We start from the raw sequence: 13,973 nt of genomic DNA, 5'->3' as shown, positions 1-13,973 counted from the left end.
CCGGCGTCCCTGGCCGGAGTGAGGCCGGCGGACTGCCCTTCCTCAAGATGGCGTCGAAGATGGGTTCGCGACGGTGGATGCTGCAGCTGATCATGCAGTTGGGTTCGGTGTTACTCACACGCTGTCCCTTCTGGGGCTGCTTCAGCCAGCTCATGCTGTACGCTGAGAGGGCTGAGGCGCGTCGGTGAGCGGGCAGCGCGGCTGCCGAGCGCGGTGGGGGTGGTCCGGCCGGTCCCAGGAATGGGGGTGCGGTGAGGTGAACAAGACGTTGGGACCCAGAAGCTGGGATCCTTGTACTGGGAGGAAGTGGGACCTCGGACTTGTTAGGGGCTCTGGTCTGGTGCAAGGTGGGTATCAAGCCTAGTGCGGGGGTCCTGGCCATGAGAGGGGGCTTCGGTTTGGGGGAGCAGTGGAGCTTACGGGAACTCAAGGGGTCTCATGGCTCTTCTCCCCGCTTCATTCTGTCCTCATTCCTTTCCCCCTCCTGGCTCCAGGAAGCCCGACATCCCAGTGCCCTACCTGTACTTCGACATGGGGGCGGCCGTGCTGTGCGCTAGCTTCATGTCCTTTGGAGTGAAGCGGCGCTGGTTCGCGCTGGGGGCGGCCCTCCAGCTGGCCATTAGCACCTACGCCGCCTACATCGGGGGCTACGTCCACTACGGGGACTGGCTGAAGGTGAGCGCCTCGGCCCTAGGTGGAACTTCGCTGGGGTGATGGGGAGCCAATGCCTGGTGCTAGCCAGGTGCACATTGCTAAGCCTGGTAAGGCTGAACCCCGAGATGGGTAGAGATTATTACACATGACAAAAATGGAGGGACCTTGGAGACCACAAGCCTCCCTTTCAGATTGTGGAGACTGAAGTCCAGAGATGGGAAGCAGACTTTCCCAAAGTTACACCACAGATAGCCTTACAGGTGGGACCAGAACCCAGGTCACCTGGTTCCCAGAACTCTTTAAACTGTTAGTTTAATTATCTCAGACTCAGGGTGAAAGGGAACTTGGAAAGTACCTGGTCCAACCATCTGATTTTATGAAATTTAATTAATCGTAGGGCAGCATTTAAGCCTGTAAATGCCAGGAACTGCAGCCTTGGAAATAAGCTGGGACCAAGGCATTACCTGGAAGGAATGGACTGTCAGTCCGGTAGAGGAGGCAGATGTGAGAGTAGCTACAGGACAGTGAGATCAGTGGTTATTTTATGGAACAGACTATATTATTTATCAGAAAGAACACTGGGATTCAAGTGTGCAGACCATGGGGTGGGGAGGAGGGCAACATTTGGTATCTGGGTTCTGCCACTTACTTTCTGTAGGACCTCGGACAATTTAATTAATCCTCTGGGCCTCAGTTTCTACTTCTGATATAAAGAATTATCTATCTCAGCTCTACCTGCCCACCACTCTTGGAAATGGTAAGAGGGTTCATCAGATGGAATGGGATGTGTAGAGATGGGCAGTTCTGTACTCTGGGCAGCCAGGAGAAATGTGGTAGCTTCAATTCCTGACCGGGGTCCCCTCGCCTCGGCCTAGGTCCGTATGTACTCGCGCACAGTTGCCATCATCGGCGGCTTTCTTGTGTTGGCCAGCGGTGCTGGGGAGCTGTACCGTCGGAAACCCCGCAGCCGTTCCCTCCAGTCCACCGGCCAGGTCTTCCTGGGCATCTACCTCATCTGTGTGGTAGGTTTGGGGGGACTGTTGGCTGGAGTTGCTTGCCTGGGAGTGAGATGTGAGCCCTTGCCTGGCAGAACTTAAGGAGGTGGGTGGAACCAGGCCTTACCTGTAGTTCCTGATGACCTGGCTCCCGGAAGTTGCCCTGGCAAGTTTCTGGGCCTCAGTGGCCCTTCAGGTGCCTGAGACCTGGCTGAGAGTCCCTTCTTCCAACATTATGGCCACCAGGGAGTGAAGAGGTTGGATTGACCATTCAGTCCCAAGCCTGAGAGCCAGGAGAACAAAATGGACTGGTCCTCTTATGGCTTCAGCCCCCAGAGAACTAGGAGAGGTTTAGTAGGGTTCAGGCCTCCGGTGGGACTCTGCCACTTAGAGCTGGCCTGGTGTAGCCAGTTACATCCTCCCCACAGTGCTCGGGGAGGCCACTGTGGATGGGGACATGGATAGGCCCCAGGTCCAGTTTCATCTTAGTTACTAGGCACCACCTCCCATGTGCAGAGCTCTGTATTCATAGGTGAGAACTCTCATCTGACTGTGGAACCTTTTCCCTTCTGAGGCCCTAACCTCATGGAGCTCCCTTGTCTGAAGGGGAGACACAGGCCTTATTTTCAGAAAGCCCCAAGTCTGAGAGGGGAGTCAGAAGCCCACCTTGTAGGAGCTGACTTGCATCTCAGGGGTGGCCTTCCCCAGGCGGGCTCCTCAGTCTGTTGGAGAGTCTCAGAGGATGGTGTGTCTCTAGGCCTACTCGCTGCAGCACAGCAAGGAGGACCGGCTGGCGTATCTGAACCATCTCCCAGGTGGGGAGCTGATGATCCAGCTATTCTTCGTGCTGTATGGCGTCCTGGCCCTGGCCTTCCTGTCAGGCTACTATGTGACCCTGGCTGCCCAGATCTTGGCTGTACTGCTGCCCCCGGTCATGCTGCTCATTGATGGCAATGTTGCCTACTGGCACAACACGCGGCGCGTTGAGTTCTGGAACCAGATGAAGCTCCTTGGAGAGAGTGTGGGCATCTTCGGGGCTGCTGTCATCCTGGCCACTGATGGCTGAATTGCATAGCGGAAGGCCGAGATGGGTGTGGGGAGCCACTGAGGGCCACCCTACTTTCCTCCTTGCTGGCCCAGTTATGTTTATTTATGCTTTTACTTCTGTTTGTTTGATCCTTTGTGTTGTGTGTGCTTGTGTGTGTTGGTAAGAGGCAGGTCTCTTCTACAGTTCCTGGGCTCAGCCCTTGGGGGCGTGGGAGCCCTGATAAGGATGCCTTACAGGTTTCTTTTTCCTGTTTGTTATGAGGAGAGCTGAGGCCAGCTGCTCCCCTGGGTCTCCCATCCCAGAGAAGGGGGTGGGGCAGGGCTAGGGTTGGGGTACTGAGAATGGGAGGCAGAGGAAGGCAGACAGAACTGGGAGTGAGCAAATGTGAAAAATTCCTTTTTGAACCTGGCAGACACAGATAGGCACTGCAGTGCTTTTCAGAGACTGAGAGTGAGTATGCTCGTGACACGTGGATCAGACCCGAGAAGAGCAGAGGGGCTGGGCACCATGGGAGAAGTCACATGGCTCTCAGGGTGTACCAGGGGCAGAAACAGCACTAGCTGTCACCCACCTTGAGGGCAGAGCAGGCCCCAGTCTACTTGGGGGTGCGGGGGTGGGGCAGGCAGCTGCCAACTTCCTGCCTCCGGCCTTCTGTTTTAGCTCCATGGTTGGCCTGGTGGGGTTGAGTGCCCTCCCAAACACCAGACCACACAGTCCTCCAAAAATAAACATTTTATATAGACTCTTGGCTTTGCTTCTCTGTTCTCCCCACAGGGCACTTTGCCATTGGCTAGGATTGATCCGGGGTTTCTTGAAAGACCACATCTGGTTAAGCCCCACCTTGGTCCGCCCATGATCTTTCCCCTGTTCTGAGAGTTCCCACAGTCCTTTGGCTCTCTTTTCAAGAGTCTCTGAAAGCTTCTTGTAGTATATGCTTTCACCTCTCACTTCAGTCCCTCTTGTTGTGGCTTGTCCTTTCCTCCCCGTTTGGTGCCAGATCTTTTTGAAGAAATTTTGGGTGAGGGCAGCTCGAGGGAGAGAACTAACATTAGGTGTCCACTATGAGGCCAGGGAGTTTTCATTTCACAGGTGAGGAAATGAAGGCTCAGAAAAGGTGAACAGCTTGCCTCAAGCCACAGAGCTGGATTCCTGGACAGGTCTGTCTAATGCCTGCACCCAGATGTGTACTCGACACCACCCCTCTCCTGAGAGAAGACAGGCTGCTCTCAGGGGGGCTTTGTGCCGTGGTGACTCTCTCCCTGCTCGTCCATGCACCTCCTGACAGAAAGTAGTCCTGACAGCCCTGGTGGTGCCTGGCACATCATGGGGGTCAGAAATGTCAAATGAAACCTCAGACTTTGGACTCCTGCCCATCTGAGATGTTCTGCTCCAGCAAAGACTGAGACGCAACCTCCAGGGGGCCTAGAGGAAAACAGCCAACTTGGGCTTGGCTCTGAGCCCTGCCTGGAAAGGGGGCTGGGGCTGCTGTCAAGTCTGGCCTGTGGGATGGAGCATGTTTCCTAACTAAGGGGAAGGGGAGTCCCTGGGGGCGGCCAAGGGAGGGGGATGGTGGCAGCATTCATCCTGGGGCCTCCGGTTCATTTAGCTCCTCTCTTCCCTCTAGGAGCCCCCTGGTTCCACAGCCCTCAAGATCTTACTCCCAGAGGGTCACTGCTAATTTCCTTTCAAGTGTGAGCTGACTCTCAGACAAATATTTGCATTTTAATCAAGGCCTCCTGTAAAGTTGCCAGCTGAGTGAATGGAAATGAATGGTGGAATATCAGGCAGATGTGGGTGATATTTTGGGTAAGGGAGCCTCAAAACAGCATAGAGGCCAGAGGAACTGGCCTACCCTTAAGCCCTGAGTAGAGCCCGCAAAGGCAAGTCCTCCTTCCCTCAAATCTCTAGACTAAAAATTGAAGGCCATCTGGTTGGCTTTGGAGCCAATGGGAGGTCTTCTCCCTTCTCCTTCCAGTACTTGTCCTCACATGCGCATCCTGCCCTTGGCAGGGTAGAGTAGGGGCTGCTGCCTCCTCTGTAGATCACTCAGCCAACAAGCCTGGTCCGGCCTCTGGCTGCCTGGGGTCACCTCCAGCAGACATGGCTTTTGGTCCACCCTGGCCATCCCAGGGTCTGCAGGACTGGTGGAATGGGTCAGCTGCCTGGGTCAGAAGCCGGCTTGCAGAAGGAGTCTGGCAACCCCTTGGCATGGTTGACCAGCTCGTAAGAGTCCCGGATATCAGCCAGGCCAAACCAGAAGAAGATCCACTGCTTGTTGGAGAAGCTGCCGTCGCTGTGTTTGAAGTACCTGGTGGGGGTAGGGGGTAGGTTTTAGGCAAGGCCAGTGCTCACTACTCGCAGGTTCATTTACTGAGGACCCACTACAGGTATACCTCATTTTATTGCGCTTCACTTTATTGTGCTTTGCAGATAATGCATTTTTTACAGATTGGAGGTTTGTGGCAACCTTGTGTAGAGCAAGTCTGTCAGTGCCATTTTCCAACAGCATTTGCTCACTTCATGTCTCTGTGTTACATTTTGGTAATTCTTGCAATATTTCAAACCAGCAAAAAGTTTACAACTCACTGAAGGCTCGTAATTCTTAGCATTTTTTAGCAATAAAAGTATTTTAAAATTAAGGTATGTACATTGTTTTTTTAGACATAGTGCTATCGCACACTTAGTAGACTACAGTATAGTGTAAACATAACTTTTGTATGTACTGGGCACCCAAAAAATTCATGTGATTTGCTTTATTGCATTATTTCTTTTATTGTGGAACTCAACCCTCTGTATCCCGGGGTATACCTGTACATGCCAGACACCCTACTGGGACCTGTGGTCCATAAGCTGATATTTATCCTCACAGCAGCAGCCAAGAGCCTGGTGTTAGTATGCTTTTTTCACAGAGAAGCAGCTAAGGCTCAGAGAAGTTAGGTAACTTGCCAGAGTCGCACAGCTAGGAAGGTTAGAGGGAGGACCTCGTTGGTTCTCTCCACACTGCGTTGGCTGTGCAGCCCGGGGAGGGGTTTTGTTCACTTCTTAGTGCCCACAGAGCAGGGTAGAGGGGGATGAGGGGATAGTTGAAGAAGGAAGGAGAGGAGGGAGTGTTCCACTGGAGATGCAATGGACCCAGTCAGAGCTTGACAATTGGGCATCTGGAATAGAGCCTGAAGGGCCTGGGTTTCTCCCAACCAGAGGCAGGCTGCATGGAGGGTGGGGGGTGTCTTCAAGGAAAAGCAGGGCTGAGTGGAGTTAAGTGATCTCAGGCTCCATGTGTGGTCTGCTCCCTGGGGAATGCGGGGCCACACTGAGTGGGCCATTTCCCTTGGGGAGGGATGGCTAACCAAAGAAGAGGAAGCACAGCCATCCTGGCTGGTGGACCCCGGGGCGTGGCTGGCAAGACCTGGGGAGGGGAATGGGGGCGGAGCCCATCCCAGAGCCAGTAGAGACGGGACCTACCAGGGATTGATGGGGTTGGTGACCCGGGAGCGCCAGAAAAGCGTCTGCAGGTCCTGCCGCAGGCGCTCCCACAGCATCTGGCCAGAGCCTTGGCCTTGGCGGCTGGAGCTCACCACAAACTTGTCTAGATACGGGGTGCCCCCTAGAACGGGCTCCGTAGTCAGAATGGCGGCCGCGTTGTACCTGGCGCAGCGGGGGAGAGGCAGGCTGGGACCTCTTCTTGGCCCGAAGTTCCCCGGCTCTGTCCCTCGATCCCTGCCCTCTGGGGCTCGCAGGCTCACCCCTCAGAGTAGTAGACAGAGTGCAGCCGCGGGCGCAGTGAGGCCAAGTAGTCGTCCCGGAGCTTCTTGCCGAAGCTGGCATTGACCAGGTTCACTAGGCGGCCTTGGTTCAGGCTGTCCAGGCTGCGCACTCGCAGCATCCGCTCTGCATTCTTGAACAGGGTACCGGACCCTGGGGGTGGGATGGAGGAGGAGGGATTAGTTCAACCCGAGATCCAGGTCCCCTCCACTCCTCCGTTTGCACAGCCTGGTGGGGTTTCCAGATATGACAAGGGCTGGTGGTTCAATTACCCCCTTAGGGAGCGCTCCACAATGAAACGCTTCCTGTGGTCTGCATAGATTTGTAAGTGATTATCACTCGGGGAGATGCTTCTCCCAGGCAGAGTTTGTCCCTCGAGTCCCGCGCATCGACTCTAGTCCCACCTACCTCCCCTAGGCCGGCTTACCTTCCCAAACTGTGCCCTCCCCTGCCCCTGGTCCCGCCCACCCATCCAAATCCCGCCCATCTGTCTAGTTCCACCTAAGTTCCAGCCCCGGTCGGTTCACCTCCCCCAGGTTGGGTAAGAGCTGGAACCCTTTACTTGGCGGCCCCTATGGCTTCCTTATTGGCCGGGAAGCCGCTTCTCCTGCTCCACCAAACCCCAGCGGGCCCCCCGCCGCGGTCCTCACCCTTGTTGCTGAAGAGCTCGGTGAGCAGTGTACTGGCGGCGGTGATGACAGCCGAGGAGCGGTGCGGCAGGCGGCTGAGCACGTCCACGATGAGCCGCATCTGCTGCCTTTCTCTGGTGCTCACCCACGCGGCGTTGGTCACCAGGTCCAGGTCGGCGGGCAAGTTCACGTTACTCAGGACCTGTGTCCGGGTCGAGAAGGTGAGGCTCCAACCTGCAGTCGGCCAAGGACTGTGCCCGAGCGCACGGACCTCTCCTCACTGAACCCTTTCCCCTTACTTCCTCCTGGAGTCCTCAGCCAAGGAGAGCTCAGATCTGAGCATCGTGGGCTGAGTCCCTCCCTGACACTCCATTCTTGATTCAGGTGGCTAGAGAGAAGAGTGATTCTGCGGCCCATCAGGGAGGCTTGCGGCAGGGATGGGGAAGCGGGGAGAGGGGGACAAGAGAGAGGCTCAACCAGGCCCGAAGTCTCGGGGAGGGGGGCCCGAAAGGAGGGGGCACACCTTGTGACTGCTGTCCCGCAGGCCACCCGTGGTATTGAGGAAGATGATTTTGGTGGGCTGCAGAGCCTTGGCCAGCGACGCGGTCACCTCCAGCGAGTCGAGGAGCACCGAGCGGCGGGCGGCCGTCTCCCCGATAGGGCACAGGATGGGGATGCTGCCCGACTCCAGGCACCACTGTAGCAGGTCCGTCTCCACCGAGACGATGCCGCCATAGCTGTGGGCCAGACGTGGTACTCAAGTGGGCCGCCTCCAGGCTCGCCGGGCTGGGGTGGGGGACGCTGGTGGAGCAGCGCGATCTGAGGGCGCAGGGGCAGGCAAGGCTGGCACTAACCTGGCATGAGGGGCTGGCTCAGCAGCGCCCAGCACCGACCCGCCGCCAAAAAAAGGCACGGCAGTGGCTGCATTGTGCCGCAGCGCATCCACCAGCACCTTGCATCTCTGGGCAAGCTGTGCCTTGGCCTCCCAGAAGGAAAGACAGCCTGAAGGAGCCGTGGGAGCCGGCAGCCCCAGAATCACCAGCGGCTTCATGTCCATGCGCTGCAGGAAGGCCAGGGCGAAGGCCAGGCTGGATACGGCCCGTCGGCACTTGAGCACCTCGTCCTGCACCTACGGAGGAGTGGGAGTTCAGGGGGTGCGACACTGGCCTTGACTTCCGCTGAGCACGCTTGCTCCTACAGCTTGGCCCTCAGGGACCTCTCGGGGCCTCCACCCTGCCCAGGAGCTGTCAGGCCCCATTTCTGGCCACCTGCGCCCACCTGCTCCGCCCTTTGCCCCACTGGGTCTTGCCATCCCCTTATCTCACACTAGCGTTCCTCCCTCCGCTCCTCCCTACGACCTTGGACTCTATGACACCTTAGGGGGAGGGGTGATGCAGGCGGCTTCTGTTCAGGTTTCCCAGTTGCCAACTGAACCCCTAATTGCGCCAGAGTGGTAGGACTTCTCCCGCGCATCACACTTAACCGTCTAGTGTCTCCGGGCTCCTCAAACGGACTGGGCGCGAGACTTTTAGGGGAGCGGGCAGCCTCGCCCAGTTCCGGGCGCTCCTCTGGGTTCGGTCGAGCTCCTTCCTGATTCCACTGCGCAGAGTCCACAGCCGGTCCTGCCACGCCTGGCGACATGTCTCCACCCCCCCCCCCGTTCTTCTGCTGTGACAGGGCCGACGCCGGGCTCCGCTCACCTCGATGACAGCGAAGGGCTTGTCCGCGGAGTGGTGGCAGGTCTGAAACTGCGTGAGCCAGTGGCGCGCTTCCCCGGGGCTGGCCCCGCACTGGTTCAGGAAAGCCTGGATGTCCCGCTGCACCAGCGAGCGCCCCGCTGGCGGCTCGGCGGAATCCGGGGGCACCGAGGGCTCGGGAGAGGGCGTCCACGATGGCTTCTTCGCGGCAGGCGAGTGGGAGTCGTCCTCGGTGCTCTCCGCCTCTTCTCGGACGGGCTGGGCAGGCGCCCAGGCGGTGCTGAGCCGTCGCCCCGGGCTGGTGCCCCTGGCTGCCCGCCTCCGCGCGCTGCTGCTCAGCCTCCGGGCGCTCCCCGTGCCTCGGGGGCCACGCAGCCTCCTACCCGCAGGTGCGACCCACAGGGCCCAGGCCAGCCTCGTCGTCGCCATGACAATCAAACCGGCTTGCCCCCCCACGAGGGACTGTCTGTTCGGAGCTCCGGGGTATGGGGGGCTCTTAACCTACCGCGGGGTGGTGCTGGGCCAGCCGGGGCGGGGCGCGGACAGGGGCGCGGAGTCCGCCTTTGGGTGCCTTTGAGGAGGGTCAGGCCATGGGTCGGAGGGCGGGGCCGATACGATCCTCCGCCCCTGGAGGAGGATGGAGCCCACTAGCGAGAGTCACTAGGCCGAGATAAAGGGTGGCGGAACGTCTTTAATCGGCTGCCAAGGCCAGTTCCAAGAAGAGCTCAGGGGACCTAGGGGTGGCTTTGGTGCTCTGCGGGATCTTGGATGATTAAGGGGGAGTCTGACTAGGGCAAGAGAGGAGAGCAGTTGGCAGTTGCCGCTAGACTGAGGGAGGAGACCGGAAGGAGAGGTGGAGGAAGAGTGAAAGCGCGGAGGAGTTCCAGCCTTGCTGGAGGGGGTTGGGGATGCCTCTGTCCTGTTTGAGCTCAAAGAAGATGGAGTCACGAGGTTACCAGGGTTGGCCAAACTTCAGCCACTGGGTACCACCTTGGAGAATTTTGTCGTATCATCAAATCACCTCTTATTAGTATTAAAGTTTTTCTTTAAACTTCTTTAAAAAAAATTGTACAAATCTAATGCCTTTCCATCTTTTTTTTTTTTTTTTTTTTTAATGAAAGTACTGGGGATTGAGCCCAGGACCTCACTTGTGCTCTACCACTGAGCTATACCCACTTCCCTAAACTTCTTAAATTTAAAATTTATCCACATCGGGATTTTAAGTATGGGGAGGCATCCACACGGCTCCTCCACTGCCCAGTATCACTTGTCATAAACAGAAGAAAGCCTTGCAAGTAAAGCGAGAACAAAATATTATAAATTCCAGCTGGACAATGTTGCCTGCTTCTCTTGGAAACAAAGAAGCAAGAACCAAGTGGTAGATCCCTTAGGACCTGCAGGCTTTCTCTTCCATAGAATAGTATTTGCTAACACGTGAAGAACACCAGGCACTGTGCAAATCATGTCATACCTAGTAACTCATTTTAATCCTTACAATGACTCCAGGATGGATATTATTATTATATCCATTTTATAGATGAGAAAATTGAGGCACAGAAATCTGTGAGGGCCAAGATCATTCACTTCAGAAGCAGTGGAGCTGGTCTTTGAAGCAAAACAGTTTTGCCCTGATACACACTCCTAAGCAATATTTGAAAAGGACTTGAAAACTTTCATAGGATATGATTCACTGTTGCTTTGTATATTGTACCCGTGTGCTGCCTAAAAGCACCTGGTGTGCTATCAGTTGTACACATCCTCCACGCGGGTACACTCTATCCCGGTGGGGTCTCCATCTCTGCAGTTATTGAAGGGGAAAACAACTGTAGAGGGGCGGTGATTTAGCCAAGATCACATAGCTTGTTAGTGTCATGACCAGGTCTTGGCATCCTTATGCACTGCTCTGTGTTCCCTGTGCTGAGAGTCAGGACTCCTGGGGAACAGTGGCCCAGACTCCTCTCTTGAGTATCCCAGAAGATGCTGGATGAGTTTCCTATCTTTCCCGGGATCCCCCACTAAAACACACATTCACATGAACACATGTGCACGTGTGCACACGTACACAACCAGGCACAGATGCACACCCAGTGCAGCACCTGCAGGCCCTGTTCTGGGCTGGAGACTCCTGGCAGTGGGGTGGGAGCTGACCTTTGTGACCGCTTCCATTGACTTTTCCATTTTGCTACTTAGAAATCCTGGATTCTGACAGAGAGTGAAGCAATGGTACAGAGGGTCTGTACCCCTTACCTGGTGTCTGTACCTCTTCCCTCTTTACTGCTGCCCCCTGCCACTCCCACACTGCTCAGAATCCACCAGAGGAGGTGGTCCTGGCCCCCAGGGAGTGGAGCCCCAACCTCAAATATGCTTCCCCTTCCCTCCATCCAAGACCCTCTCCAGAGTGGCCACCCTCCCTGGTCCCTCTCTACTCAGATTTCCTCCTTCCAGGTCTCTCCCACCTTTGCTGCTCTGGGTCTCCACCCCTGCTCTGGCCCCTCTTCACTTCTTCCAAACCAGATGTACACCCCTTCCAGATTCTCCTCCTGAGCTGTAGCTGAGCCCTGCCTACTGCCAATTCCTGCCCTGGTGAGGGCAAGGGTGCCTTCTCCCTTTAGACTGAGGCTCCCTGAGGGCCCATCTGGTTCACTAGCCAAAAGCATCAGCCTCATCTCCCCTAGGCCGGTGGGGCAGACACTGCATAGGGCACTCCTTCCTTCCCCTTTGGGCTTCAGCCCAGAGGGCTGTGTCCCCAGACAGCCAATGGGGCTCAGGGATACCCCGAGTCGAGTTGATGATTAACTCCAGGCCAAATGACCCTGGGGCCACTCTCCCTGGGGAAGGCCAGCCACTGGTTGGGGAGTTGGCTTTGCTTTCTGGAGGAGGTGAGTGTGGGTATCCCAGGTCAGCATCCCCACCTGACCCACCCCTCTGAACTGAAGGCCCAAAGAATCATTGTGGGTCTGTGGTTCCAGCTTGAATTTTATGTTTTGCCCTGTGAAGCTGGCCGATGTTTTGCTTTTCAGAGCAAAGCCTGTTGTCAATGGGCTCAGCATTGGGCTCCTGTCTCCTTGTCAGGTCTTGGATCTCAGAGATGCTGAGAGCAGACACAAACTTACAGCCCCTCCAGGCACCTCCCCTCAGCAGAGGCCTTGGCTTTATGCATAGGGGCTGGTTTGAAGGGCCAAAGCTTCCTTCTCGTGAGAGTCTTCCTTGGCTGCTGTTCAGAATAGGTGGGCATGGAGGTGGCAGGAATCTGGGCAGGTGAGAGGCCAGGGTTGAGAGCTGACAGTCCCAATCACAGCACCAGAGGGGACACATGCATACAGATACACAGAGGACACAAAAGTAGAGACCCACACAATCCATTGAAATGCACACAGTACACAGATGTGGAGACACACAGGCGTACAGAGAAACACAGTTCTGCTCAGACACACATTTGCATACAGAACTATGCACATTTACAGAGGCTTCCTCTGCGACCGTATCATATGTAGGAACCCACACACATATACATGGAAAGATACTGAGAACATGGAAATATATAGCCAGTATAGTCACTGACAATTACAAGGACATTTCAATCTGGAGATACAAATGTACACAGACTTGTGTACACACACACACACACACACACACACACACACACACACACACACCCCATACAGAGTTAGAAGCAGTCCAACCCCCCTCCCATCCCCGGAGACCATACCCATCTACCCACATACAGAGTCACACAGCCATACTCATTCACACGCCAGGATGGTGTCTGGCATGTGAGAGATGTCCAGGAAATATTTATTGAATGAATGAATGACGAGAGGACAGAGAGAAAGAAGCAGAGACTGTGGAAAGGGAGATTTGGCTTCCTGGTTTGTGGGGTCTGTGGAATCCGTGTTTGTGGGGTTGGCCCAAGGACTGCCCAGGCATCCCAAAGCAGCCCTCTCCATCTGCGAGGAGCATGTGGTATGTGTCAGGTATGGAACTAGGTGCTCTGAGGATGCAGTCCCGTTTTTCCTGGCTGAAAGTCAGGAGGCCTGGGCTCTGCCTAGACTACAAAGATTTGGACAAGGCATTGAACTTCTCTGAGCCTCAGTTTTCTCAACTATACAATGAAGGCGAGAGAATAAAACTTACCCTCATTGCATCGTGGTGAAGATGTAAAATTCTCTGTGGGAAGGTGGTCGGCAAAATCCAGACTGTGGCCAACTTTATAGAACAAAAAGCCTGGTTCCTTCAACAAATACATTGCAAGGAGACGAGTAGGAGGGGGAAGGATGAACACATAGATCAAAAAATTACTTTTTTATTTGCAAATGATGTGACTGACAAAGGCTTAATTTCCAGAATATATAAACAGCTCATACAACTTAACAAAAAAACAAACAACCCAATCCAGAAATGTGCAGAAGACCTAACTAAACAAGCAATTCTCCAGTGAAGACATACAAATGGCCAATAGGCACATGAAAAAATGCTCAGTATCACTAATTATCAGAGAAATTGCAAATCAAAACTATAATGAAGTATCACCTCACACCAGTCACAATGGCCATCATTCAAAAGTTCATGAATGATAAATGCTGGAGAGGGTGTGGAGAAAAGGGAACCCTCCTACACTGCTGGTGGGAATGTAGTTTGGTGCAGCCGTTATGGAAAACGGTATGGAGATTCCTCAAAAAACTAAAAATAAACTTACCATATGATCCAGCAATCCCACTTCCGGGTATATATCTGGAGGGAACTCTAATTCGAAAAGATACATGCACCTCAACGTTCATAGCAGCACTATATACAATAGCCAAGACATGGAAGCAACCTAAATGTCCATCGACAGATGACTGGGTAAGGAAGCTGTAGTATATTTATACAATGGAACACTACTTAGCCATAAAAATTTAAATAATGCCATTTGCAGCAGCATGGATGAAGCTGGAGATCGTCATTCTAAGTGAAGTAAGCCCAAAAGAGAAAGAAAAATACCATATGATATCACTCATATATGGAATCTAAAAAAATAAAGAAAAGAAAAAAAGGGCACTATGAACTCATCTACAAAACAGAAACAGACTCACAGACATAGTAAACAATGGTAAACAATCTTATGTTAACTGGGGGAAAGAGGATGGGAAGGGATAAATTTGGGAATTTGAGATTTACAAATGTTAGCCACTATATATAAAAATAGATT

General features: G+C 54.4%; 2 protein-coding genes across 3 annotated transcripts; one reads left to right on the top strand and one right to left on the bottom strand.

The window, feature by feature from the left end:
* The first annotated feature begins 19 nt into the window (after window positions 1–19).
* On the top strand, window positions 20–3,440 carry TMEM101 (transmembrane protein 101). 2 transcript variants are annotated; one of them, XM_006174218.3, is made up of 4 exons: window positions 20–184; window positions 495–675; window positions 1,530–1,676; window positions 2,407–3,440. In XM_006174218.3, the coding sequence occupies exons 1-4, from the start codon at window positions 48–50 to the stop codon at window positions 2,713–2,715; spliced, it is 774 nt and encodes a 257-aa protein (XP_006174280.1). In that variant the 5' UTR covers window positions 20–47; the 3' UTR covers window positions 2,716–3,440. The 2 variants fall into 2 exon arrangements, with proteins under 2 accessions (XP_006174280.1, XP_014419786.1); XM_014564300.2 differs by having other exon boundaries at window positions 21–157.
* Window positions 3,441–4,400: 960 nt separating this feature from the next.
* On the bottom strand, window positions 4,401–9,598 carry NAGS (N-acetylglutamate synthase). Its single transcript, XM_032457320.1, has 7 exons — window positions 8,789–9,598; window positions 7,943–8,217; window positions 7,612–7,825; window positions 7,110–7,290; window positions 6,441–6,612; window positions 6,160–6,342; window positions 4,401–5,005 (listed from the first exon to the last, which is right to left on the bottom strand). Exons 1-7 carry the CDS (start codon window positions 9,212–9,214, stop codon window positions 4,852–4,854), a joined length of 1,605 nt encoding a protein of 534 aa, XP_032313211.1. The 5' UTR covers window positions 9,215–9,598; the 3' UTR covers window positions 4,401–4,851.
* Window positions 9,599–13,973: the final 4,375 nt, after the last annotated feature.

Source organism: Camelus ferus, chromosome 16 (genome assembly GCF_009834535.1).
Source record: "Camelus ferus isolate YT-003-E chromosome 16, BCGSAC_Cfer_1.0, whole genome shotgun sequence".
In the NCBI taxonomy this organism is placed as follows: Eukaryota; Metazoa; Chordata; class Mammalia; order Artiodactyla; family Camelidae; genus Camelus; species Camelus ferus.
Note: the sequence above shows the minus strand (reverse complement) of the source record. Positions and strands in the feature narration are given on the sequence as shown.